Raw genomic sequence first — 25,113 nt, 5'->3', positions numbered from 1 at the left:
GGGAATCACAAAACGGAAGGCCTGGAAGGAGGTCTAGGAATTGGTAAGATGATTTGCCAGTTGCAGAGCTGGGCCTAGAACCAAAGATTCCTCTTCTCTGGGACAAAAAGCAGCAGCAGCCTGCTGAAAACATTGCCTGGTATCCTGGGAATTTGCTTGTCTGCTGTGTAGAGATAGTTTGACCCTGGAGTGTCTAATTCCAAGACAAGTACACATACATTCCAGCTAAAGATGCATTTTTATTTTACTTGAAAGAGAATGGCAGACCAATACCTCCAATTGTTCTGTGGTTTTTTTAGAACTAGAAAAATAAAGTTATCTCATATTAAGTTCTACTCCTTAATATAAGTGCACAGACAGTCTTCCAGAGAGTCTCATCCAACCACAGAAACAGTTCCAACTACCAGCCTAATTACTTGGTGCATCCCAAAGACTGCACTGGTTCATTCCTGCTTTCACATGGCAAGCAACTATCTCCTGCCCACTTCCTTCCCCACTCAAGAACCTACTTCAGCAGCCCATCTCTTTGAATTCATCTGTAAGAGTTTCAATCCCTTTCTTTTGGTCTCTTCTTCCAGAACCATAAGATTTCAAGACAAAACAAAAACGCGCAAAGTAGTTCCTATGCACAAGTTTTGGAACATCTAATCTGGTGGTTCATAAATTATAAAATGGAGTAAATGGGGGAACATGGACCTGGGGAGCATTCAAGACCAGTTCAAATATGGCTCTGATCCAAACTCTTGAGGAAGTACTCAACATCTTTGAGGTTCAATTTCTTTATCTCCAAACTAGAGATGATAATACTTACCCCAGAGAGTTGTTGTAGAGATTAAATGAATACAATTTAAATGTCTTCCACACTGGATGGCACATACTAAACACTCATTCTTTTCCATCTCTCCCTGCTGCTCACCTTTTTCTCCATTTTCTATGAACCCAGCTGAATATGTAAGTATTGTCACTATTATACAATTCTTTCTATTTCTATATGTAGTATTGAAATTTCTATTATAAAAAATTTTTTAATAAAATAATTTAAAATGATCATTTCTGATGTTAGCAATATTTAGTAAGTACAAATAATCTAGCAATCACGTGGATTTGGGTAACAATATATTTTTTAAAAAACAATAATTTGCCCTGGCTCATGTGGTTCAATTGGTTGGGCATCATTCCGTGCACTGAAAGGTTACCAGTTCAATTCCGGTCAGGGCACATGCCTGGGTTGTGGGCTCAATCCCCGGTAGGGATCATGCAGGAAGCAGCTTTCTCTCTCACTTCAGAGACTCCAGAAATCAATCCAAGCCATTATGCTCAATTAATATTTGAGAAAGTGTTGGAAATGCCTCATAGAATAAATATGTTGTTTCCTTTATTCACAGAACTGTGTGTTAGATCTGTGGGAAGGAATTACAAGACAGCTCCAAAAATTTATATGGAACCAAAAAAGACCCCAAATATCTGCAGCAATCTTAAGAAAACAAAGCTGGAGGAATCACAAGACCAGATATCAAGTTATATTACAAAGCCACTGTAATCAAAAGAGCCTGGTACTGGCACAAGAACAGGCATATAGATCAATGGAACAGAACAGAGATGGTGGCACTCATAGCCACGAGATGGCTTTGCCCAGTCCCCTCAGCCCCGCCGGAGTCCCCCAATCTTTTCTGCCCCACCAGGGGGGTGGCAGGTGCCCTCAGATGGGTCCGGCCGCTCCTTGCGCTTGCCACCGGAGTCCCACAGTCCTTTCAGCCCAGCCAGGGGGGCAGTAGGTGCACAGTGCGGCCAGACCCGCCCTCAGCCCCTCAGCCGCCCAGGGCCTGCCCAAGATACAGGCAAGCCTTGAATGGCAGCTGCCCACCCAACACCCAAGATGCAGGTAAGCCTCGGATGTCGGCTGCCCAGCCGCCCAGGGCCAGCCGAGGCTTGCACTGCTGGCAGTGGCAGCAGCAGAGGTGTGATGGGAGCATTGCCTTCCCCTGATCACTGGATAGCCTCCCACCCCTGAAGGTTCCTGGACTGTGAGAGGGGCAGGCCGAGCTGAGGGACCCCCCTCCAGTGCATGAATTTTCATGCACCGGGCCTCTATTTAAGTATAAATGTTTTAATCCATGGTTCTATGTGTTTCTTGGGATAAATATGGTTAAATACTTAAAGTCAACTCACATAGGCTCTCTGATTTTATTTCCCAAGTTAGAGGAATAATAATATCTTAACATTTATAATAATACATTTGTTTTAAAGAGTTCATAATGCATTGGACTACTCTGTTATTAATTCTGAAGCATTTCTGTAGACCTTGTAGAGGACATCTATTAAATGCAGCTTACTAAATGGAAGCCATGCCCATGGGCTGAGCGACTTGCCCAAGGTCACACAGATATAGGGTTATAAGGATCAAATTATATGAAGTATGACAACCATAAAGTGTTTCAGAAATGCAAGATATGATCAGAGATATAAACATGTCTGTAGTGAGTTCTTATAATTATTGACTGCTATTCATAATAGTTGTTCCCCCGGACTTTCTGGCCAGAACTAAAATAATACTTGCCACCACAAAAAAATCTCATGGAACATAATGAGAAAGAAGAAGTTGAGATGTATACAGAACTCCTTGGAAATATGGTGCCATGTTATTTTTTATGGATATTAATAGTGACCCTGCTATTGAAATAACCTCCACAACTCATTTATTTATTTATTTAAGAATAAGACAATTAAGTTTGGAATCCTAGCCAAACTCTAATTTGGTGATTGACTTTCAGTACTTCTGAATCTCCTGCTCCTACTCAATCTCCTACTTGGTTGGAGAATTCTTGAAAAATCCTGTAGTGCTTTTTAAGTACTTATTACATGATGCTCTCTACACAGCTACAGAATACCAGCAAGACTTGTGTATTATTCTCCTTTATTCTCAGAACTTTTCAGAGTATAATTATCTTCTTCAAAGGTGTTTAGGACATGCCATGGTTGCTATGAAAATTATCAACCAACTAGAAACATTAGCTATTTTATGCCAAAAAAAAACAACCCAGTGTTTTAACAATGATTCACTTTTGGTCATCAGCTGATTATTCAGAATTCTCATTTTCTTGAAACTATATTGGCCACAAGAAAAAAAAAATATTTTCATATTTGGCTTCTTTTATGTGATAGTTTCATCTCTCATGTACCAACCATAAATTCTTTGCCTTTGGGACTTCAAATGCTTCAGGATGTAATGGAAAATTAGTATCACATGGTAAGATATTTGTTCCCATTGCAGAGTGGGCCAGCTCTGAAATTCAAACCCTAATGAGAACAAGTATGTAAATGAGAGCAGCCAAACCAAACAGATGAAAATCAAAGCCAAAGGAGTCTATAAAAGACATTTTTTTAGTCAAGGTATTCATTAATCCACAGCATTTAGACTCAGAATTCAAAGTAGAGCCTTTTTTCCCAATAGTTTGTTACTATAGTGACATATCTATAGACTTACATTTTAAAAAACTAAATAAGAACTTTTTATCTAGAGTAGCTCTATTTATTAAATTTTATTGTAAAAATGTTATTTAAACTAGACTAGTATACCAAATAAAAATATTTTAATCACCATGAATTACATATGAATAAAAATGGCTTGTGTCAAAGGAATGTGTATCTTGATCAAAATTTCAATCTTATGCTTCTACAGAATACCAAAGTGCTATATTCTCAGAATACTAAAGATACTTTCTACAAAAACTTTTGCATATGACCTAATATACAGTTTTCATAATATCTGAAATGTCTGCAAAGAATAAAATTGCTTCAATAAATTTTTAAATCTTCGTCTAACAATTGAAATTATTTTTTCCCCTTTTCCTGGACTGTACCAAATGTTACATGATTTTGGGAATGTTTACTGCTTTGTTTTCATAATATTGAATGAAAATGTAGGATGTTATAAAAATAGAAAATGTATTTATACAATATTTATTGATAATCTAATATATGCCAGGTCTATTATAGGCATTGGGAATATAAAAATGAACAAAACAGATGAAAGCCTTTGCCCTCCTTGGAATAAATAATCTATTTTAGTGTGGGAAGATAGACAACAAACAAAATAAGTAAATAACAATATATTGGAAGGTAGTAAGTGCTATAGGAAAAAAAATGTATCAGGAAAAAGGAATGGAAATGAGAGTCGTGTAGTTTTGTTTGGTTTATTTTTTGTTAATCCTTACCTGAGGATATTTTTTCCATTGAGTTTCAGAGAGCATGGAAGGGAGGAAGGTAGAAAGGGAGGGACAGAGGAGAGTGAGGTAGAAACATTGATGTGAAATAAGCACATTAACTGGTTCCCTCCCCAACCAGGGCAGGGATCAAACCTGCAACCCAAGTACGTGACCTTGACTGGGAATTGAACCTGCAACCCCTCAGTACATGGCTGATGCTCTAACTACTGAGCAACACCAGCCAGGGCAAGGCTTGCAGTTTTAAATAGTGTAGTCAATGTAGGTCTCAATGAAAAGGTGACATTTAAGCAAAGACTTTAAGGAGGTGAAGGAATTAGGCATAGAATATTTCAGGGAATAGGCAGTAAGTACAGTGAGTGCAAAGGTCCTGAGGCAGAAGAGTACTTTGGAGAATCAGTTATTAACTAGCAAATGTGGTGAGGGTTACCAAAGCTGAAGCAAAAAATGTTTGTATGCTGGCTGTTTCATGCAAAACTAAGACTCTAAATTTGTCCTTTGAGAGTCTAGATTCATAAAATTGTAGAACCAAAAATAGTCTTCTTAACCTCTTTATTTTACAGATAAAGATATGAGGCCCAGAAAGGTTATGACCTCTACAAAAACACAGAGCTAGCTGGAATGTTGCAAAGCCTACAAACAGATCAAAGTTTCCTGATACCCCATTTTTTCAACTTTCCTTCTCATGTCTTAATTATTTTTCTGTCCTTTGTGTCCTATTAATTCCTTTTTATACTTGATCTTAGCCAAAAGGTCAAGAAGAAATTAATTCCTTTTTAATTTCATAAATTAAAGTGTCTTTGCATTAATTTAACTCAACTGAAAAAAGCATTAATTATTCCTAAATATTATCTTTTGATAGCATTTGAAAATATACTATTCCTGAGGAACAATTTATCTTTGGAAAGCAATTATGAAGTGACATCTATCACATAACTAAAATTGTAGTCTTCTCTATTTTTATAACTTTACTTTTGGTTTAGGTGATATATGTAAGTACATTTTTTTACATGCAAATCATATGTGATTATTGCAGAAAATGTGGAAAATATTTAAAAATCAGGCAAAAAAAGTCTATAATTTCATCACCCAGAGATAGCCAATATTTAAATTATGATGTATTTTCCCCAAAATTATTTTCTATGCATGCAACTTTTTTCAAAGATGAGGTATAATTTTAATGTTTTTAAATTGGATATTCTACCATTTTTAAAAATATCATCAAATAATAACAAACATTCACCTTCAAAATAGTTTTGATTTTTGAAAATAGAAATCAGCTAGAAATAAAGTTTATTAATAAGGTGGGCTATATAAGCTCGGGTAATATTTTTCAACCCATAACAAGGTGCTATTGTAAAGTAATATATGATCAATGGTCATAAACGTCATAATTTAGTTGTAAGATAATTTAATAGTTTTAGAATGATATTTAATAAAAATGCAACACTAGAACATGTGAATCCCTCTAAAAGAAAGGCAATAACAAAATGTTTGACCTTGCCTCCTACCTCTTCCATAAAGTTACCTCCTCTGTGGCTCTTTTATGATTTGCTGAATGCTTCAAAGCATCCCTAGATTTATCTATGTATATGTTTATCTATTGGAAAAATGAGGCTCAGCCTTGAGCCTCCCTAAAATTAGCTCTACTTGTTAGAAGTTATCCTTATCAGGCGGTCTAGCACACTTATCTACTAATTACGTTTAAACAAAATTGTTCTCTGTTGTTCAGAGTTGCTTGTTGTTTTTTAAGTGGTACATTTCAAGTTCTTCTTGAGTAATCAAAATCACTGCCTTAAGTTACTTAGGATTTCATTGGAAAAAAGATTTCTCTCTTACAGGTATTTAATTAGTTGTTTTGCTGCATAGTTATTAAATCTCTGTATAAGAAATGTCATATAAATTCTTAAATATTTCTACCATTTTGGTATGATACAATATGATAGCCCTATAAAGATAAACTTATCTTTGACAATGTAAGAGAAGTTTTTCTTAGACCTTTCTAAACATAATACTCAATAAATTCTAAACTATGAGAGGTAAAGAAAATAAAAAGGGTTATTTTTTCAAGGTAAATTCTCTCTTGGCTTCTCATTACATCTAATCTAATAATAGACAAACATGGTAATTGACCATACCTTCGCTATGCCTCCCATTGGCTAATCAGAGCAATATGCAAATTAACCATCAACAAAGATGGCGGTTAATTTGCATATGTAGGCTCCAAGCAGCGGAGCGAAGCCAGAGGGCCCCGGGGCCAACGGAGCGAAGCCGGACTGCCCCGGAGCGGAGCAGCGAAGCCAGATGGCCCTGGGGCCAGAGCAGTGAAGCCAGACAGTTCAGGGGCTGGAGCAGTGACGCCAAAGGGCCCCGGGGCCGGAGCAGCAAAGTCAGACGGTCCCAGGGCCAGCGGAGCGAAGCCGGACGGCCCCTTGGCCAGAGCGAAGGCCTGGGTCCCGGGTGCCAGAGGCAAACCAGTGCCAGCAGCCAAGGGAAGGGAAGGCCTATTGCATGAATCTCTTCATGCAACAGGCCTCTAGTTTAAAATAAAATGCAAGTTCCTTTATTTGGCCACAAGGTCCATATTGTCTGGCTCTTGATCCCTCCAGATACCCTCTTAAATGCCCTGCTTCCTCTCGGATGCCCGAGCTTCCTCCCACCGCACACTAGTTTCTACCACATGACCACTGTCCCCATCTCTCTCTTCCTTAAATACTGGCTATCAACGAACTTGCTCTTGGTTCAAAGAGCCTTTCCCCTCAGGTCCACTTGCCAGATGCCTAAAGTGCCCTTGCCCTCACTTTCCACTGTTATTTTGTTTCTTCTTAACACTTATAAGTATTTAAAATTACCACATTTAGTTGTTTATTTCTTTGGTATCTGTTGCTGTATTAAAATATAAGACCTATTAAAACAAGGGCTTTCCTTTTCTCGTCTAGTTCATAACTATTTTCCCCAAGTCTAGCAAAGAGGCCTGCACATAGGAATTTTCTAAATATATGCTCAATGAATGAACACACAGATAGTTGGAGCTGTTTGTTGACTGAAATTTTTTCTTATTTTTTCTTACTCCAAAATAAAATATTTCAAATGAAACAGTAATAAGCAAAGTTATTTTAAACACAGTAGTTAAGCTTAAAGAAATTCAGTGGAGAGTACTTGACTAATATGAATCATCACTACATAATCTATTTTTCTTGAAAAGATGCATTTTTGTGGGATAGGTTGAGTTTTTTTCCTTAGAGAGAAGTATTGTATTAATGGCATACCTATAAAATAGGCAAGGATGTAAAATTTATAAACTAAAAATCTAGAATTACATCAGTTTCTGAATAAATATACGCAATATGCAAAAAAAGAAAGATTAGTATAAAAATCCAGAAAAAATAGGGTGAAGATAGAAAAATATTCTAAATATTTGAAGATGAAAATATATTTTTATATAGTCAATTTGGTTCAAAAATAGATTAGTGTCACAATATGGATATCATAGTAATGCGGTTCTAATTATTCATTAGGACTTTGATGGCCACAACTGAAATGAACCTATGGTTAATATTTTACCTGAATTTTGCATTTTCTCCCTATTTATAGCTAGCTTCTTTTCCAAAGATCCCATGTTACAGATGGGGAAGCAGAGTATTAATTTGCAGTGAAGCAGCTTATTATATAGCCATTTTAAGTAACACGCAAATCCTTGCACAAACATAGATCTTGTATTGAGCCTTTAGTGAATATGAATGCTGTCAAAGTAGGATTTCAACTATTCTAAAGTTAAATGCTAAGTGTTTTACTTCCAGTGACAAAAGAACTAGTTATTTTGGAATTAAAACATAACTGGGAATACAAGTTAGTCAATATTCTATCTGTGCCTTTCAACCCTTAGTTCCTATGAATGACCTTCAGATAGATTATCAATTGAGAAAAAAAGAGAAAGGACCAAAACAAATAAAATTAGAAATGGAAGAAAAGAGTAATAACTGACTCCACAGAAATACAAAGGACTGTAAGAAGATATTATGAACAACTATATGCCAATAAATTGGACAATCTGGACAAAATGGATATTCCTAGAAACATACTATCTCCCAAAACTGTATCAGAAAGGATTAGAAAATCTGAATAGGCAGATTACAACTAGTGAAATTGAAGCAGTACTCAAAAAACTCCCAACAAACAAAATTCATAGACAGGATGACTTACAGGTGAATTTTATCAAACATTCTAAAAACAACTAATCCTACTCAAACTATTCCAAATAATACAAGATGAGGGAAGACTCCAAAGGTTCATTTTACAAGGCCAGCATGATCCTAATTCCAAAATCAGATAAAGGCATTACAAAGAAAGAAAATTATAGGCCAATATCCCTGATGAACATAGATGCTAAATGTTAGCAAACCGGACCAAGCAATACATAAAAAAGATCATACAACATGATCAGGTGGGGTTTATTCCAGGGATGCAAGGTTGGTACAATATCTATAAATCAATAAATGTTATATACCACATACAAAATGAAAGATAAAAATCACATGATCATATTAATATATACAGAAAAGCATTTGATAAAATCTAGCACCCATTTATGATAAAAACTCTCAGCAACATTGGAATAGAGGGAATATACTTCAATGTAATAAAGGCCATATATGACAAATATACAGCCAACATCATACTCAATGGGCAAAAACTAAAAGAGTTTCCCTCAAGATAGGAAATAAGACAGGGATATTGCTTTCACTCTTATTCAACATAGTACCAGAAGTTCTAGCCACAGCAAGAAAACAAAAAGAAGGAATAAAAGACATGCAAATTGGAAAGGAAGAAATAAAAGTAACATTATTTGCAGTTGACATGATACTGTATATAGAAAACCCTAAAGATTCCACCAAAAAACTACTAGAACTGATAAATGAATTCAGTAATGTTGCAGGATATAAAATAAATATCAAGAACCTGTTGCATTTTTATCCATCAATAATGAACTATCAGAAAGGGAAACTAAGAAAACAATTCCATTTTCAACTGCATAAAAAAAAAAAGAAATAAAATACCTAGAATAAATTTAACCAAAGATGTAAAAGACCTGTTCTCAGAAAATGGTAAGAAATTGAAGAAGGTACAAATAAGTAAAAGCATATCATATTCATGGATAGGAAGAATTAACATTAAAATGTCCATGCTATCCAAAGCAATCTATATATTCAAGCAATTCCTATCAAGATAACAATGTTGTATTTCACAGACTAGAACAAATATTTTAACATATATATGCAACCACAAAAGACCCCAAATAGTCAAAGCAATCTTGAGAAAGAAGAACAAAGTTGGAGGAATCATGCTACCTGATATCAAACTATACTACAAGGCCATACTAATCAAAAGAAAATTGTGCTGGCATATATAAAAAGACATATAGATCAATGAAACCGAATAGAAAGCCCAGAAATAAACCCATGCCTTCATGGTCAAGTAATATTCAACAAAGGAGGCAAAACCATACAATAGGGTAATAATAATCCAGTCAATAAATGGTATTGGGAAAATTGGAAAGATGCATGCAAAAAAAATGAAATTAGACCACCTTCTTACACAATGCACAAGAATAAATTCGAAATGCATTAAAGACCTAAACGTTAGACTTGAAACCATAAAACATAAGCAGTAAAATCTCAGACATTTCTTATAGCAATATTTTATATATATATATATATCACCTTCCTGCAAGGGAAACAAAAATAAAACTAGACAAATGTGCCTATATCAAACTAAAAGTTTTTTCACAACAAAGGAAACTATCAACAAAATGAAAAGACAAACCACTGAATGGGGAACCATATTTACCAATAATACACCTGATAAGGGGTTAATATCCAAAATTTATAAAGAACATATAAAACTCAACACAAAAAAAAACAATCCAATTAAAAAGTGGGCAAAGGACCTAAATAGACTTCTCCAAGGAGGACGTACAAATGGCTAATAGACATATGAAAAGATGCTCTAACCATCAGAGAAATGCAAATTAAAGCCACAATTGAGATATCACCTGTCAAAATGGCTAGCTAGCATCACTAAATCAACAAACAATAAATGTTGACTATGAATGTGGAGAAAAGGGAACCCTCATGCACTATTGGTGGGAATACAGATTGGTGCAGTCACTGTGGAAAGCAGTATGTAGTTTCCTCAAAAAATTAAAAAAGGATCTGCCTTACAATCCAGCAATTCTAGTTCTGGGAATATATCAGAAGAAGCTCAAAACACTGATTTGAAAGAATATAATAGCCATTATTTGGAAGCAGCCAAAGTGCCCATCAGTAAATGAGTGTACATAAAAAGCTATGGTACATTTACACAATGAAATACTACTCTGCTGTAAAAAAGGAAATCTTACCTTTTGGGACAGCATAGATGGATCTGGAAATTATTATGTTAAGTGAAATAAGCCAGTCAGAGAAAGAAAAACACCATATGATTTCACTTTTATGTAGAATCTAATGAACAAAATAAATAAACAAAATAGAAACAGACTCATAAATACAAAAAAAAACAACAGACAGACAGCTATTAGAAGGGAGGGAGGTTGGGGGGCTGGTGAAAAAGGTGAAGGGATTAAGAAGAAAAAAAAAAACACCTCATAGACACAGATAACAGTGTGGTGATTACCAGAAGGAAAGGTGGGTGGAGGGATGGGAGAGGTAAAAGAAGGTACAAGGGGGATAAATGGTGATGGAAAGAAATTTGACTCGGGGTGGTGAACACACAGTACAATATATGGATGATATATTATAGAATTGTATACATGAGACCTATATAATTGTATTAACCAATGTTACCCTAATAAATTAAATAAGTTATATATATATATACACATACATACTGAGTGGCCAGATTTTTATGATCACCTGACGTTTGTAGGCAAATTAGCTATAATTTCACACTGAAGTTGCTAGAGGGCCAGACCATTATAAATAGGGAAGCAGGTTGTTTACCACGACAATAGAAGTGATTTTTTTCTGAAGATATGGGCAAAAAACGCGATTTAACAGCCTTTGAACGTGGGATATATTTGAACATGAGTGGCCAGATTGTTATGACCACCCCATCAGTACTTCGTTGGGCCACCTTTTGCATTCAATACTGCGGCGATTCTTCTTGGCATTGACTCCAGGAGATGTTAAAAGGTGATGCGAGGAATCTGACACCATGCCTAATGAATAGCACTGTCCAGTTCTGTGAGATTTGATGGTTGTGGAATGAGCTCCTGATGGCTCTTTTAACTTCGTCCCACAAATGCTCAATTGGATTGAGATCTGGTGATTATGGGCGCCACCTAAGCAAGGTAAAGTCTCCCTCATGTTCTTGAAACCACTCCTGCACAATACGAGCACCATGGCATGGCGCATTGCCTTATTGGAAGAAGCCATCTCCATTGGGGTTTGCCATCAACATGATAGGATGAACTTGATCAGCAACGATACTTAGGTATGTTGTGCTATTCAGACGTTGTTCCACACGAATTAAAGGGCCCAAATCATGCCAGGAAAACATGCCCCAAACCATAACAATGCCCTCACCAGCTTGAAGGGTTGTACTCATGCATGTGGGGTGCATGCTTTCATGCTATTTCTGCCAAATTCTCACTCTGCCATCTGCATGATGCAACTAGAAACATGATTCATTGGGCCACATGACTTTTTTCCAGTGCTCAACTGTCCAATCCTTGTGTTCCTGTGCGAATTGGAAACGTTTTATCTTGGTAACTGCAGACAGCAAAGGTGTTTGAACAGGCCTTTGGCTTCCATATCCCATACGATGCAGTGTACGGCTAATTTGCCTACAAACTTCAGGTGGTCCTAATAATCTGGCCACTCATGTTCAAATATATCCCACATTCAAAGGCTGTTAAATCGCATTGTTTACCCATACCTTCAGAAAACAATCACTTCTACTGTCGTGGTAAACAACCTGCTTCCCTATTTATAATGGTCTGGGCCTCTAGCAATTTCAGCGCGAAATTATAGCTAATTTGCCTACAAAGGTCAGGTGGTCATAATAATCTGGCCACTCAGTGTGTGTATATATATATATATATAACAAAAAAGAACACTTAGACCATTATTCATATCTAAAATCAGTTTATACAAGTTTCTACACTAAAATACATTTTCCCTTTTTTAAATTTTGTTTTTCAATTACAGTTTGCATTAAACCTTTTTTGTGTTAGTTTCAGATGTACAGCACAGTGGGTACACATTCAAATTACAAAGTGTTCCCTCCATTAATTCAAGTGCCTAAGATAGTTATTACAGTACTAGAGGCCCGATGCACGAAATTTGTGCAATAATAGGCCTTCCTTTCCCCAGCTGCTGGCACTGGCTTCCCTCTGGCACTTGGGACCCGGGCTTCCCTTGTAGCCCTGGCTTTGTCTGGAAGGTCATCTGGAAGGACATCCAGTCTAATTAGCATATTGCTCTTTTATTATTATAGATTAACTATATTCCCTATGTTTTACCTTACATTCCCCTATTTTTTAACTACCAATTAGTACTTCTTAATCCCTTCACCTTTTTTTTACCCCATCCCTCAATACCCCTCCCCTCAGGCCTCCATCAGTATGTTCTTTGTATTTGTAAGTCTATTTCTATTGGATTGTTTATTTTGTTCTTTAGATTCCACATATAAGTGATATCATATAGTATTTGTCTTTCTCTCTCTGGCTTATTTCACTTAGCATAATACCCTTTAGGTAACCAATTTTCAATCAGTGTGACACAAGAATTTTTAAAACATGCAATTCCTGACTACTTAGTCAGGGCACTGACCTCTTTCTTTTTCTTTAGATTGCCAAAAAAATAAAAATAAATTAAAAAATGACAACAGTCAACACAACCATAGCCATTTGGTGTGAATGCCCTGTCTTGAACCATAAACATCTTATTGGTCATGTCACATAATAAGGTTGCATCTGATTGGTTAATTCTTGGTACCATAAATCCTTACATACAAGTATAGGCAACTGATTTTTTTGTTTGTTTGTTGTTGTTGTTTGTTAATCCTCACCCAAGGATTTTTTTTCCATTGATTTTTAGAGAGAGAAGGGAGGGAGAGACACAGAGAGAAACATCAATGTGAGAGAGACATCAATTGGTTGCCTCCTACACGTGTCCCACCTGGGGCCAGGGATCCACCCTGCACCAAGGTACATGCCCTTGACCGGAATCAAACCTGAGACCCTTCAGTCTGTAGGCTGACACTCTAACCACTGAGCAAACTGGCTAGGGCACCACCTGATTTTTTAAAAGTCACTTTGGAGGAAAAAGGGTAGGTAATTACTATTATTTATTTATTTATTTATTTTGGTAAAGCACTAAAATTATACCTATTTTTTGTCAGATTGGCAAAAAATGTATTTTTTTGGTGTGCTACAGAATTTTAGTAATTAGTTTATGTGTGCCACAAGATGAAAAAGGTTGAAAATCACTATTCTGGGTCCATCCATGCTATCACAAATGATCAAATTTCATTCCCTTTTGTGGCCAAGTAATATTCCATTGTATATACGTACCATAAAAAACTTTTTAAAATATATTTTTATTGACTTCAGGGAGAGAGAAAGAGAGAGAGAAAAAAATCAATGATGAGAGAGAATCATTGATCGATTGCCTCCTGCATGCCCCACACTGGGGATCGAGTTTGCAACCCAGGCATGTGTCCTGACTGGGAATCACACAACAACCTCTTGGTTCATACATAGGTTGATGCTCAACCACTGAGCTATACCAGCTAGGCCATAAAATCTTTTTAAGCTGATAATAGCAACATTCAGAAAGAACTATGACCCAGAAGTCTAGAAATTGGCAATTTCTTTCAATGTTCTTTTGTGTTAAAGTTACAACTTAAAATTACAAATATATTACCCACCAAAAAATCATGCCTGCTAATACACCAAATTCATATACACAAGAAAGACAAAATAGATGGTGATGACTCACCTTACCAAAGAATATACTAATAAATATCTATAAATAACTTCTTCATCTATGATAGAATATGGCTTCTTCATAAAATCCTGTACACCTAGCAACTGTTTCCTTTTTTACTAACAAATGACATTGAAAATATTATTACCAATAGTATCACATTGAGTTGCACTCTTTCAATGGGATTGGTAGTTTAAGACCTTATTGGCACCATGTTGCTTCATTTTAGTAATGGGAAACTAAATGATTAATAGACTTATGAGGAGTCACAAAACAAGTTTATAGCAAAACTGGAGTGGAGTCTTGATCTCAAGTTTTTTTCTAATTAGGCAAAGTAGATATCTTTAATTTTATCCAAAGTGGTTACATCTATAATAATAAAAGAGTAATTTGCTAATTAGACCTGACAGCTGAACAACCTTCCAGACGAAGCCGGGCTGTGAGGGCTGAGGCAAGCTGCTGCGGCTGGGAGGACCGAGCCCCTTGTATGAATTTTGTGCATCAGGCTTCTAGTGTAATATAAAAAAGAAGAAATATAGTCATTAACAGATTTTTCTATTGAAGTTTCCATACAGCAACTAAACTAGATTTCAGAACCACAGAACTAATATTTTGGATCCAAAATTAAGTTCCATAATAAAAGAAAACAGGCTTTTATGGAACACTAGTGGCCTGGTGCACAAAATTTTTGCACATAAAAAGGGGATTAATTAGAGGAAATATTTTAATATTGCTATTTGCCCTTTCTCTATAATAGCAGTGTCAGAGATGAAAGAAAATTAGTAAAATGTATATGAAAATCTTCCTCCTGTCAGAGTCTGGGGCACACCATAGGACCCAGAGTTAAGTCCCCGCCCACCCATGTGCGCCTCAAAATCACGCAAGACCCAGACCTGGCTGCCCCCCCGCCCCCCCCCCCGCCCCCCCCGCCACATTGGGCTAGATCCAGATCCGGCTGGTCCCACCCTTGTCAAGCCCCACTGGGTGGGGGGCGCAGCCTCAGGTCCCTTGTCCGGTGCCGGGGTGGGGGGGGCATGCCTTGAGGTCCCCCATCAAGCCCTGCCGGGTGGGAGATGCAGCCTGAGATCCCCTGTCAAGCCCCGCTGGTTGGGGTGCGTGGCCTGAGGTCCCCCATCAAGCCCTGCCGGGTGGGAGATGCAGCCTGAGATCCCCTGTCAAGCCCCGCTGGTTGGGGTGCATGGCCTGAGGTCCCCCGTCAATCCCTGCTGGGCAGGAGGCACACCTTGAGGTCCCCCGTCAAGCCCCATGTGGTGGGGATGCAGCCTCAGGTATCCCGGCCCAGCGCTGGGAGGGGGACGCATCCTCAGGTCCCCTGTTAAGCCCCACCAGGGCGGGGGGGGGGGCGCAGCCTCAGGTCCCCCGTCAAGCCCTGCTGGGCAGGGAGCATGACCTGAAGTACCCTGTCAAGCCCTGCCAGGTAAGGGACATGGCCTGAGGTCCCCCAGCCTAGCGCCAGTGTGGGAGGCGCAGCCTGAGGTCCCCTGTCAAGTCCCACGGGGACAGGGGGGGGCGCAGCCTCAGGTCCCTGCTGATTGCTTGTTAAGGCTTGTTATGGGAACTTGGCCTCCGCTGTGGGTGCAGACATCTTGTGTTATGGCAACCCCCCCTCCGCTGTGGGTGCCACCATCTTTGTGGTGGAGTGATGGTCAATTTGCATATTACCTATTTATTATATAGGATTATATTTATTACTAGAGGCCCGGTGCATGAAAATTCATGCACTGGAGGGGGTGTCCCTCGGCCCAGCCTGCCCACTCACAGTCTGGGAGCCCTCAGGGGAGGGAGGTGACCCAGCAATCAGGGGAAGGTGACACCTCATCACACCTCTGCTGCTGCCATTGCCGGCAGCACAAGTCTCAGCCAGCCCTGGTTATCTGAGCCTCTGGCGGCCCTGGGCAGCTGGGCAGCCACCATCCGAAGCTTGCCTGCGACTTGGCCGGCCCTGGGTGGCTGAGGGGACTGGGGGATTCTGGAGGCAGGCGCGCGGGTGGGCCCGGCCTTGCCATGCACCTGCCGCCCCAGCAGGACTGAGGGGACTGGGCGCTGCCATCTTGTGTCTGTGGGCACTGCCATCTTTGAGGGTGGGGCAGTCAATTAGCATATTCCCTCCTTATTGGCTGTGGGTGCTGCCATCTTTGAGGGCAGGGCAGTCAATTAGCACATTCCCTCTTTATTAGATAGGATTAGTTCAAAATGCACTCCCCTGCCCCCCAAATTGCTATGATTTGTCTGACCTTCAAAGGACTTTGGGACTCAAGGACATCTTCGCTATTTAAAGAGTACATCATTATTTCATAGTATAGCAAACTCTAGAAGAGTATCGTATAGAAATTACCTTAAATGTGAAATTTTTACACACTTCATTCTCAAGTAAAATTTGTGCATCTCAATCAGATGGTTTTCTTTTTTGAAGAACTGACTTTTTAAGTATTTTTAAATAAGTTATATGTATATATATTTTATTGATTTTAGAGAGAGAGGAAAGGATAGGATAGAAAGATAGAAACATTGGGCTGTGTCCTGTACACCCCCACATGAGGACTGAGGCCATAACCAGGTCATGTGCCCTGACCAGGAATAGAACCGGCAATCTCCTGGTTCATGAGTTAACACTCAACCATTGAACCACACCTGCCAAGCAGATTATGTTTTCCTTTATAAAAGCATTCATGGAATTTCATTAGCCTTAGTCCTTCTTTCATTGCATTTCTTTCCCTTTTTGGGTAATATTACACAATGGCCTCACTGCAAGGGGTTATTAATAAGATATTGTTCCAGAAATGGAACCCAGATCATAGTAATAAATCAAATACTACTTGTTTAGACAACTCATATTTATTTCAAGTAAATGCTTTTTGGGACCTGAAAACTGTCTTTCATTTTTTATTTTTCTAACAATTTGGTGATAAAAACATAGAAAATAAATATAATCTATGTCTAAATCCCAGAAAAACTTGTTGGCTGGGATACAGGCTATCCAATTCCTAATGCACACAGGGAGTGCTCAATAAATGTCACTGTCTGACTGATAGTATTATTTCTTAAGGTTTTCTTCTCTTAACCCAAGCAGTTGCTTAATTTGTACCTAAAGTCTGATTTTCTTTTCTCTATCCCAGCATGTTTAGGTTAATATACCATTACTATTTTAAATTAATATACCATTACTACTTTAATGCATTTATTTTTAAAAACAGTTTTTCTTGAGTATCAGCAGATCACATTCCAGGATCTTGTGACTATGTAACAATTTACCATCTGGTACTAATATGCTATATAATAAAAGGGTAATATGCAAATTGACCCTAATGGTGGAACAACCAGAACGACCACTCGATCAGTCACTATGAGGCGCACTGACCACCTCTCAGTTCCTTTCCCCGGCTGGCAGGCTCCCATCACCCGATGGTGAATGGGGAACTGGGGGTGGGTGGCGGGGTACGCGAGTGGTGCTAAGCCAAGGCCCCCACCCCACCAGTTGCCCCACACACAAAGGGCGACCCACGGCGGGGGGAGGGCTGGCGAGTGGGCAGGAATGGCTGACCTCTCGGTTCCTCTCCCTGGCAGGCAGGCTCCGATTGCCCGATGGTGAACGGGGCAATAGGGGGCAGGGGCAGGGCTGGCTGCAGGCAGCTGGGGAAGATGGCCCTAATCATAGGCCAGGCCTAGGGACCATACCCGTGCATGAATTTTGTGCGCTGGGCCTCTAGTGGTTAGATAACCTAGTAGAATTTGGGGGCATAGTACTCTCAACTGATGAAAAGATCTTGCTGCAATAGTTTTTTTCCCATCGATGGAAAGTCCTTAGTTTCTAAGTCCTTCCCCCACCCCCATCTCCACCCATTTTATTCTTCCTAAATGTACTTACATTGCTTCAAATTAAGTCTTTGAGGGAAATACCAGGTATAGGACAAATTGGGGACTCTAGAGCAGTAATCAAAGTTTTCACCTATGATTTCTGGGTGCAGGCATGGAGCTAGAATTGCATAAGACCCCTGGTTTTGAGGTTTGGGACTCCAGGGATCTCCCCATTTCCAGTGAGTTAGGCTACCATGATTATTTGCTATCAATTCTCCACACACAGAGCATACCTACCTGCACATAAATCCTGCTTTCTATCATTTTAATTATTTATGTGAAGGCTTTTAATCCTTTGTGGGTCAAACAAGAATCACATAGCTTTTTGTAGTTTGATAGTTATACAATTTTTTGTCCTCTGTAAAATGATTTCAAACCTATTTACAACAACCAAAATTCTTACGATTCTTCATAGGAGCTTTATGCAATAAATACTCTAAATTTTTAAAGAGCAAATGTATAAAAGAAACTAGAACCTTTAAACCCCTTGTAAAACTTACCTTTAAGAGAACTATTTTATTAATTTAAACATATAAATAAAACATTTAACTTTATAAATCTTATTTTTGCTAAGATGTCTTTTGACATTTCTAACCCCATCTTACCAGAAATATAGCTCACTAACTGATGATCTCTTCTAAATTATCTTTGTCATCACTTTAATTTCATAATAAATCCTTTTCATGTTTATCAAGGAGAAATGGTCTTTCATATTAAGATTTTTCCTTAAACTGTGATTTAGAAGTACCATAACAAGAAATCAAGAAGTTTATGTAATAAGAAGGTAATGGGACAAGCAGGCAAATGATACTTATTTTTCCAAAAGCTGAATGCATTTATCACTACTTTTAACAATCTGGTAAATCAATACAAAATTACATTAAGCATTTATAAATTCATATTTGATTTAACCAGTTGATATAACTTACTGATGAAAAGTGTCTCTAATAATTACTGAAATTACAGAATTAGGAATGAAACATTCCATTAGCTATCTGCCACAAAAGCAGCATAATGTTACACTTTGTTCCTTTTTTTCTCCCACCCTCTTAAGAAACAGGAATATTATGTGGTCTTATTTCACATCCTGACCTCAGGATGGGTTTGGAAGACATGGTTTCTACTAAGGTATAAGACATATTTCTGTATATTATTCACACTAAGGACCTAAAAAATTCTCTGTAAATTTTAATTATCAAAACATCCTTTGGGTTAAAAAGTATTTCTGTTCTTCAAAGATTAAAGAACTGAGTATAATGACTAACTGATTTATGTAAGTGATCATATGACTGTTAAACCTGTAATAGAAATGACATTTTGATTTCTAGCAAGACTTCTTAAACTTTACCTAAAAGATGCATTAGAATGTCAAAGTTCAAGAGCCTCCTTTCTCATTTTTAAAAAACAATTTAAATGGCCTTACCATTTTCATTTGCCAGAAAGTAGCTAAAAGATAATAAATTTGCCAGTACTTTCATAGTTGCTCCCTGTACTGGGATAGGAAAGGGTGCTTGCTGAATTGTTCTGGTTTTCATGACCCAATCCAAACCATATAATACTCTGGCTCCAACTAAGAATTTTAAAATCAACAAAAGAACGAACTGTAACTATTTAACGCAGTAGGTTCTACATTTATGGAGCCTATAAGCTCATTTCCTGGGGAAAGTGAAAACAGTCTCAGGACTTTAAATGAACTCTTGGATGCTGGAATCACAGCAAATACAGGAAAATTAGGAATATGTTGGTAACCTCTAGTCTTTTTTTAAACTGACCTCATCCTGGGCAAGTAACCATCTCCTGATGCCATTGTTGGAGACAATTTCTGGCCGAAAGATCATTTTTCTGACTCAATCTCACTTGCTATTCTTGGTTAATCATCCCCATTTCTCTTATCATTTCACTCCGCAGACTATAACATTTCCTTTCAGGAAAGACTTTTTAAGTGATTTGGTGCTTCCAGATTTGGTCTCCCTCTTTATCCTAGCTAAATCCCCCCAGGCCCCATTCCGATCGCCCTCGTTTCACTAAGATTTTGCTAAACATTATTAGACACAGCACATGACCTCCATCCAGTCTTTCACTGTCTCGGAACAGACATAAAAACATTCCATTGGTGCGGTTGCAAGCTTCTCTATGCTAGGAATTTAAGAGTCATTGGCTCTTCTATTCTATTCTTAAAGACCTGCAAGGCAAAATTTAAATTTAAAAAAAATTAAATAAAAAACCGCTCCCTTTTTTTAACCTTTAGCCACGCCCACTGCCTCCCTCCAGCCTCCACGCGAAACTGCAGGAAACCGGAGGGGGCGGGACGGTTACGTCATGACGCCCTTGCGTCAAGGAACGCCGGCGGCTGCGGCGCTGGCGGTGGCTGCGGCAGCGGCGGCATTTTAGTCGACAGCGGCGGCGGCAGCGGGGCTGCTGCTCCTCCCAGCATCCCTGGCGCGGCCATTTCAGCCCCATCTTGGCCGAGGGGAGGGAGCTGCAGCCGCCGCTTCAGCAGTTTGAATTTCACTTTCTCAAGGCTTTTCGAACCGGGCGCACCGAGGAGCAGCCGAAGAAGCTACCGCCGCTACCTCACACAACCGGAGCGCCTCCGCTCATCGGCCAGCCGGCCGCCGCCCCTCACTCTGAAGAGCTGTGAGGGGAGGCCGGGACTGCCGCCGCCGCCGCCGCCGCCGCCCGCGGGGGTGGCTCCCCTGTAAGGGGAGGACCGAGCCGGCTTTCCCCTCCCTCCCCTGGAGAGGGTTTCCGCCTGAGACGCTCGACATGTCCCTGGGGCTGAGCTCCGGCTAGTGCCGGGGAGGGAGGGCCTCCCGCCCGCGCCGAAGCTCTGCTGCCCGCCCGCCCGCGGACCTTCAGCCAGCCCCAGCCCGCGGCTCCTGGCTGAATCAGAAACCCCGGCTCCGGACCCGCCGCTCCTCGCCCGCTCTCAGCGCCCGAGTCCGGAGCGGACGCCGGCACCAGCCTGAGGAGCCCGAGCGGGGCAGCACCGCCCCTCACGCCGCCGCCGCCGCCGCCTCCTCCCCTTCGCCCTCCCACTCCCACCCCCAGCCAAGGCCTGCGGACCGCGCGGCGCTGGACTGACCACGGCGGCCCGGAGACGCGAGGAGGAAGCCGCCGGCCCGCCCCTGGGATCGCGCTCTCGCCACCACTGAGGGGATTGAATTGAGGCGCCTCGACTGCGGGAGGCGAAAAAGGAGGAGGAGCAGCTGCCGCGCAAGTGAGACGGGGGCAGAGCAGGAGACCGACACAGAGAAGGAAAGGGAGAGGAGGATGTCTCACAGAACGAGCGCCCGGATCAGCCCGTGACTCGGCGACGGGCCTCAGACCCCAGCGCGGACTCGGACTTTGTCTTTGGGGGCCCGTGCTCTGCCCTTCCTGGTTTCCAGCAAGTTCGCAGAGGAGCCGCAGTGCCTCTGCCCCCCAGCCTTCCTCACCATGTCCAAGATGCCGGCTAAGAAGAAGAGCTGCTTCCAGATCACCAGTGTCACCACGGCCCAGGTGGCCACTAGCATCACCGAGGACACCGAGAGCCTGGACGACCCGGACGAGTCACGCACCGAGGACGTCTCCTCTGAGATATTTGACGTGTCTCGGGCCACGGATTATGGCCCTGAGGAGGTCTGCGAGCGTAGCTCCTCCGAAGAGACTCTCAACAATGTTGGGGATGCGGAGACTCCCGGGACGGTCTCCCCAAACCTCCTTCTGGACGGGCAGCTAGCGGCCGCGGCTACTGCTCCCGCCAACGGAGGAGGAGCCGCTTCGGCCCGGAGCGTGATTGGGGCGCTGGCCAATACTCTGGCGACAGCTGCCACCCCAGCCCCCTCCTCGGGGGCACCCGGCGCCCCCCCGGCCGCGGGCTCATCTGCGGGGCCAGCTCCATCGCAGCCCCCCACCACTTGTAGTTCCCGTTTTCGCGTGATCAAGCTGGACCACGGGAGCGGGGAGCCCTATAGACGCGGTCGATGGACGTGTATGGAATACTATGAGCGGGATTCGGACAGCAGCGTCCTGACCAGGTCCGGGGATTGCATTAGGCACAGCAATACTTTTGACCAGACTGCGGAACGAGACAGCGGCCTGGGCGCCACCGGAGGGTCGGTGGTAGTGGTGGTGGCCTCCATGCAGGGGGCACACGGGCCCGACTCGGGAACTGACAGCTCCCTGACTGCTGTGTCACAGCTACCCCCGTCGGAGAAAATGAGCCTGCCCGCTCCGGCCCCGCCACTGAGTTTTGGCGTTGGGCAGCTCCAGCCGCCGCCGCCGCCCGTAGGTGGGGCTGTGGCTCCAAGCTTGGCTCCGAGGCCGTCGTTCCCGGGAGCCGCAGCCGGGCCGCAGCAAGTGACGGCGGTTCCGCAGCCCATCCAGCCCCAGGGAACCGGGCCAGGCGTCGTCCCTCCGGGGCCCAATGGACAGGGTCTTCCGCTAACAAACGTAACCCTGGCACAGCCCGGCATGTCTCTGCCTCAGCAGCCTGGCCAGGCCGCCGGCGCTTCTGCGACGCAGCAGCCCCAGCAGTTCGCATATCCCCAGCCTCAGATTCCGCCGGGGCATTTGCTGCCCGTCCAGCCCTCGGGCCCGAGTGAGTATCTGCAGCAGCACGTGGCCGGCCTGCAGCCGCCGTGCCCCGCGCAGCCCTCAGCCACAGGCGCAGCGGCGAGCCTTCCGGTGGGCACCGGCCAGAATGCCCCCTCGGGGACCGCGCAGATCATGGGCCCCTCTTCTCTGCCCAACGAAGCCGTGGCTCCGGGGCCGGGACCCGCGCCAGGCGGACAGGCCGCGCCTAGTCAACCGGCTGGAGTTCCCCCAGCTCCTGTGGGAGGCACGGTGCAACCGGGCCTGGTTCCTACCGGGGCCGGGCAGCCCCAGCCGGCGCCTCCACCGCAGGTGGGAGGCAGCGGTGCGCCGTCAGCCGCGTCTGGTGGCCCTCACACCATGGTGCCCGGAGTTCCAAACGTGCCTGCCGCCGTGCCCGCTCCAAGCGTGTCCAGTGTGTCTACCACATCTGTTACTATGCCACATGTACCCACGGCCCTGGTCCAGTCGCAGCAGCTGAGCAGCCATGCGCCAGTCAGCAGGAGCGGTAGCATAATCCAGCAAGTCGGGCTGCCTTTAGCGCAAGGCACACCCAGTGCACCAACAAGTCTACCACAGTCTGACCTAAGCCAGTTTCAGACTCAGACCCAGCCTTCAGTCGGACAAACTGACGATACTAGAAGAAAATCAGAACCCCTACCTCAACCACCACTTTCTCTCATTGCTGAAAATAAGCCTGTTGTGAAGCCTCCTGTTGCCGATGCCCTGGCAAACCCCCTTCAGTTAACACCTATGAACAGTCTGGCCACCTCTGTATTCAGCATAGCTATTCCTGTTGATGGTGATGAAGACAGGTATGAAAATCTTATATAAAATATTTTATAGGAATGTTTGGCCAAACGTAGTTTACAGTGCAACTTTGGAAGAGTTCTTTTTCAATTTGAGGCTGTTAGCAGTTTTAAATATAACAATTAGTGTTTAGTAAAGTTGGTTTATCAATTCTTAAAAAAACCTTTAGTTTTAAAGATTACTCATGTAAAGGTGGCTAATGAGAGAATTAGTCTTGTCGCAGTTGCTCAAACATACTAAAATGGATAGGAATGCAGCATTGTTTATTCATAAGGGTGGATTTTATCTTAGTCCTCTCAATTTAGAGATGTAGCTAGTAGGATTGTCCCTTTTTTAGATGTCAATCACACTTGAACACTTATGGCAGACTTTTGTCAGTGTGAGTTTTGAGATTAAACAATTAGAAGTTTGCCATTCTGGAAAACCAGAAGGCCCCTTAGTACAGAAAGATCCATGTAAGATCTCTATCTCCTCCAGTGTATCTGGAAAGACTGGAGAGATAATCTTGAAATGTCAAATCCGGCTTTGAAGATCATATCTTCGTTCAGCCTTTTAATGAAAGAGAATAGAAAGTCAGAAGGCTTCCCAGTGACTTACTTCTTTAGATACTATTTTTTTTTTTAAGTAAAAGTGTATCTGAAAATGCTTCCATCATCAGTCTTTGTACTATAGGAAAGGGTGATATGTATGAGCTGTAGTAAAAATCTGTAGTTATTGAAATTAGAGTAATTTTATAGTAAAGGGGTAAATGTCAGCAATTGGCTCCCTCTATTTAAGGGAAGCTTCTTTAATTGTTTAAGTGAAAATTGGTGTATTTGCCATATCAATCCTACAACAGTTGATGTTTGGTTATTGTTTAATGGGGATTTTAAATGGTTTTGAGAAAATTCACATGAAAACTTGACATAATATACCTAACACAAGTTTTAAAAACGGATTTGTCACAGCTTTAAAATTATATTTTAAAACTACAGAGAAAGTTTCAGGTACTTCACAAGTAGACCTTTATTTGCTGGAGGTTTTGTTTTCAGAAAGGTTAATTTTAGATGTGTTAAAAGATCAAAGCTGTTTTTATGGAATAATTGGTATGTAGAATACAATGAGATCTGTTAAAGCTTTTTCTTATGTTTCCCCTGGGTTCCTTCATATTCTTAACTTTTCATTTCTGTTTAGCCTTGTATTTTATATACTTCTGTTGGTTGGTGTGAAAAATGCTTACTGAAATTCATCTTCTCTGCTTTTTGTAATTCAAAGTTCATCTTTTTTTGTAGGTGACTTGCTTGTGGGGAGTCTTTCTTCCATTTGAGAACTCTTAGAGAATTCCACGTGTCCATAAGTGAGCTCAGCTAGCTAGTCATTGAGAAATTTTATGTGGATGGAACTACCAAGTAAAGAAACTGATTCCACAAGCCACTCAGAAAAATCCCTCTTTTGCTTCCATATTTTCACACATAGGAGCACACACCTAAAATGCAGATTGAGTTTTAATTATTCACCTTTGGTAATAGTCAACAGGTGACCTTCCCTTTTCTAGCTGTCAGAAACTATTTTTTTCTAGTGGGTTAGTAAATAAGCATTTGCTTACCTCCCTGAACCTGTTTTACACTGCCCCCATATTCTTCAAGAAATAATGACTGGTT

General features: G+C 41.4%; 1 protein-coding gene across 2 annotated transcripts in view; it reads left to right on the top strand.

Annotated features, from left to right (window-relative positions):
- Positions 1–21,315: 21,315 nt before the first annotated feature.
- TSC22D2 (TSC22 domain family member 2) overlaps positions 21,316–25,113 on the top strand; it is a gene marked incomplete at its 5' end in the record, with an annotated part of 55,182 nt that continues 51,384 nt past the window's right edge. Inside the window, one exon of one of the 2 annotated variants that reach the window (XM_081088338.1) lies at positions 21,316–23,478. In XM_081088338.1, the coding sequence (XP_080944464.1) occupies positions 21,527–23,478 (1,952 nt within the window). The remainder of the gene's footprint in view (positions 23,479–25,113) is intronic. The other variant, XM_081088339.1, reaches the window with a different exon arrangement.

Source organism: Myotis nattereri, assembly GCF_964212035.1.
Source record: "Myotis nattereri genome assembly, chromosome: 3".
NCBI classification, from domain to species: domain Eukaryota; kingdom Metazoa; phylum Chordata; class Mammalia; order Chiroptera; family Vespertilionidae; genus Myotis; species Myotis nattereri.
This window is presented reverse-complemented; position numbering and strand designations above follow the sequence as displayed.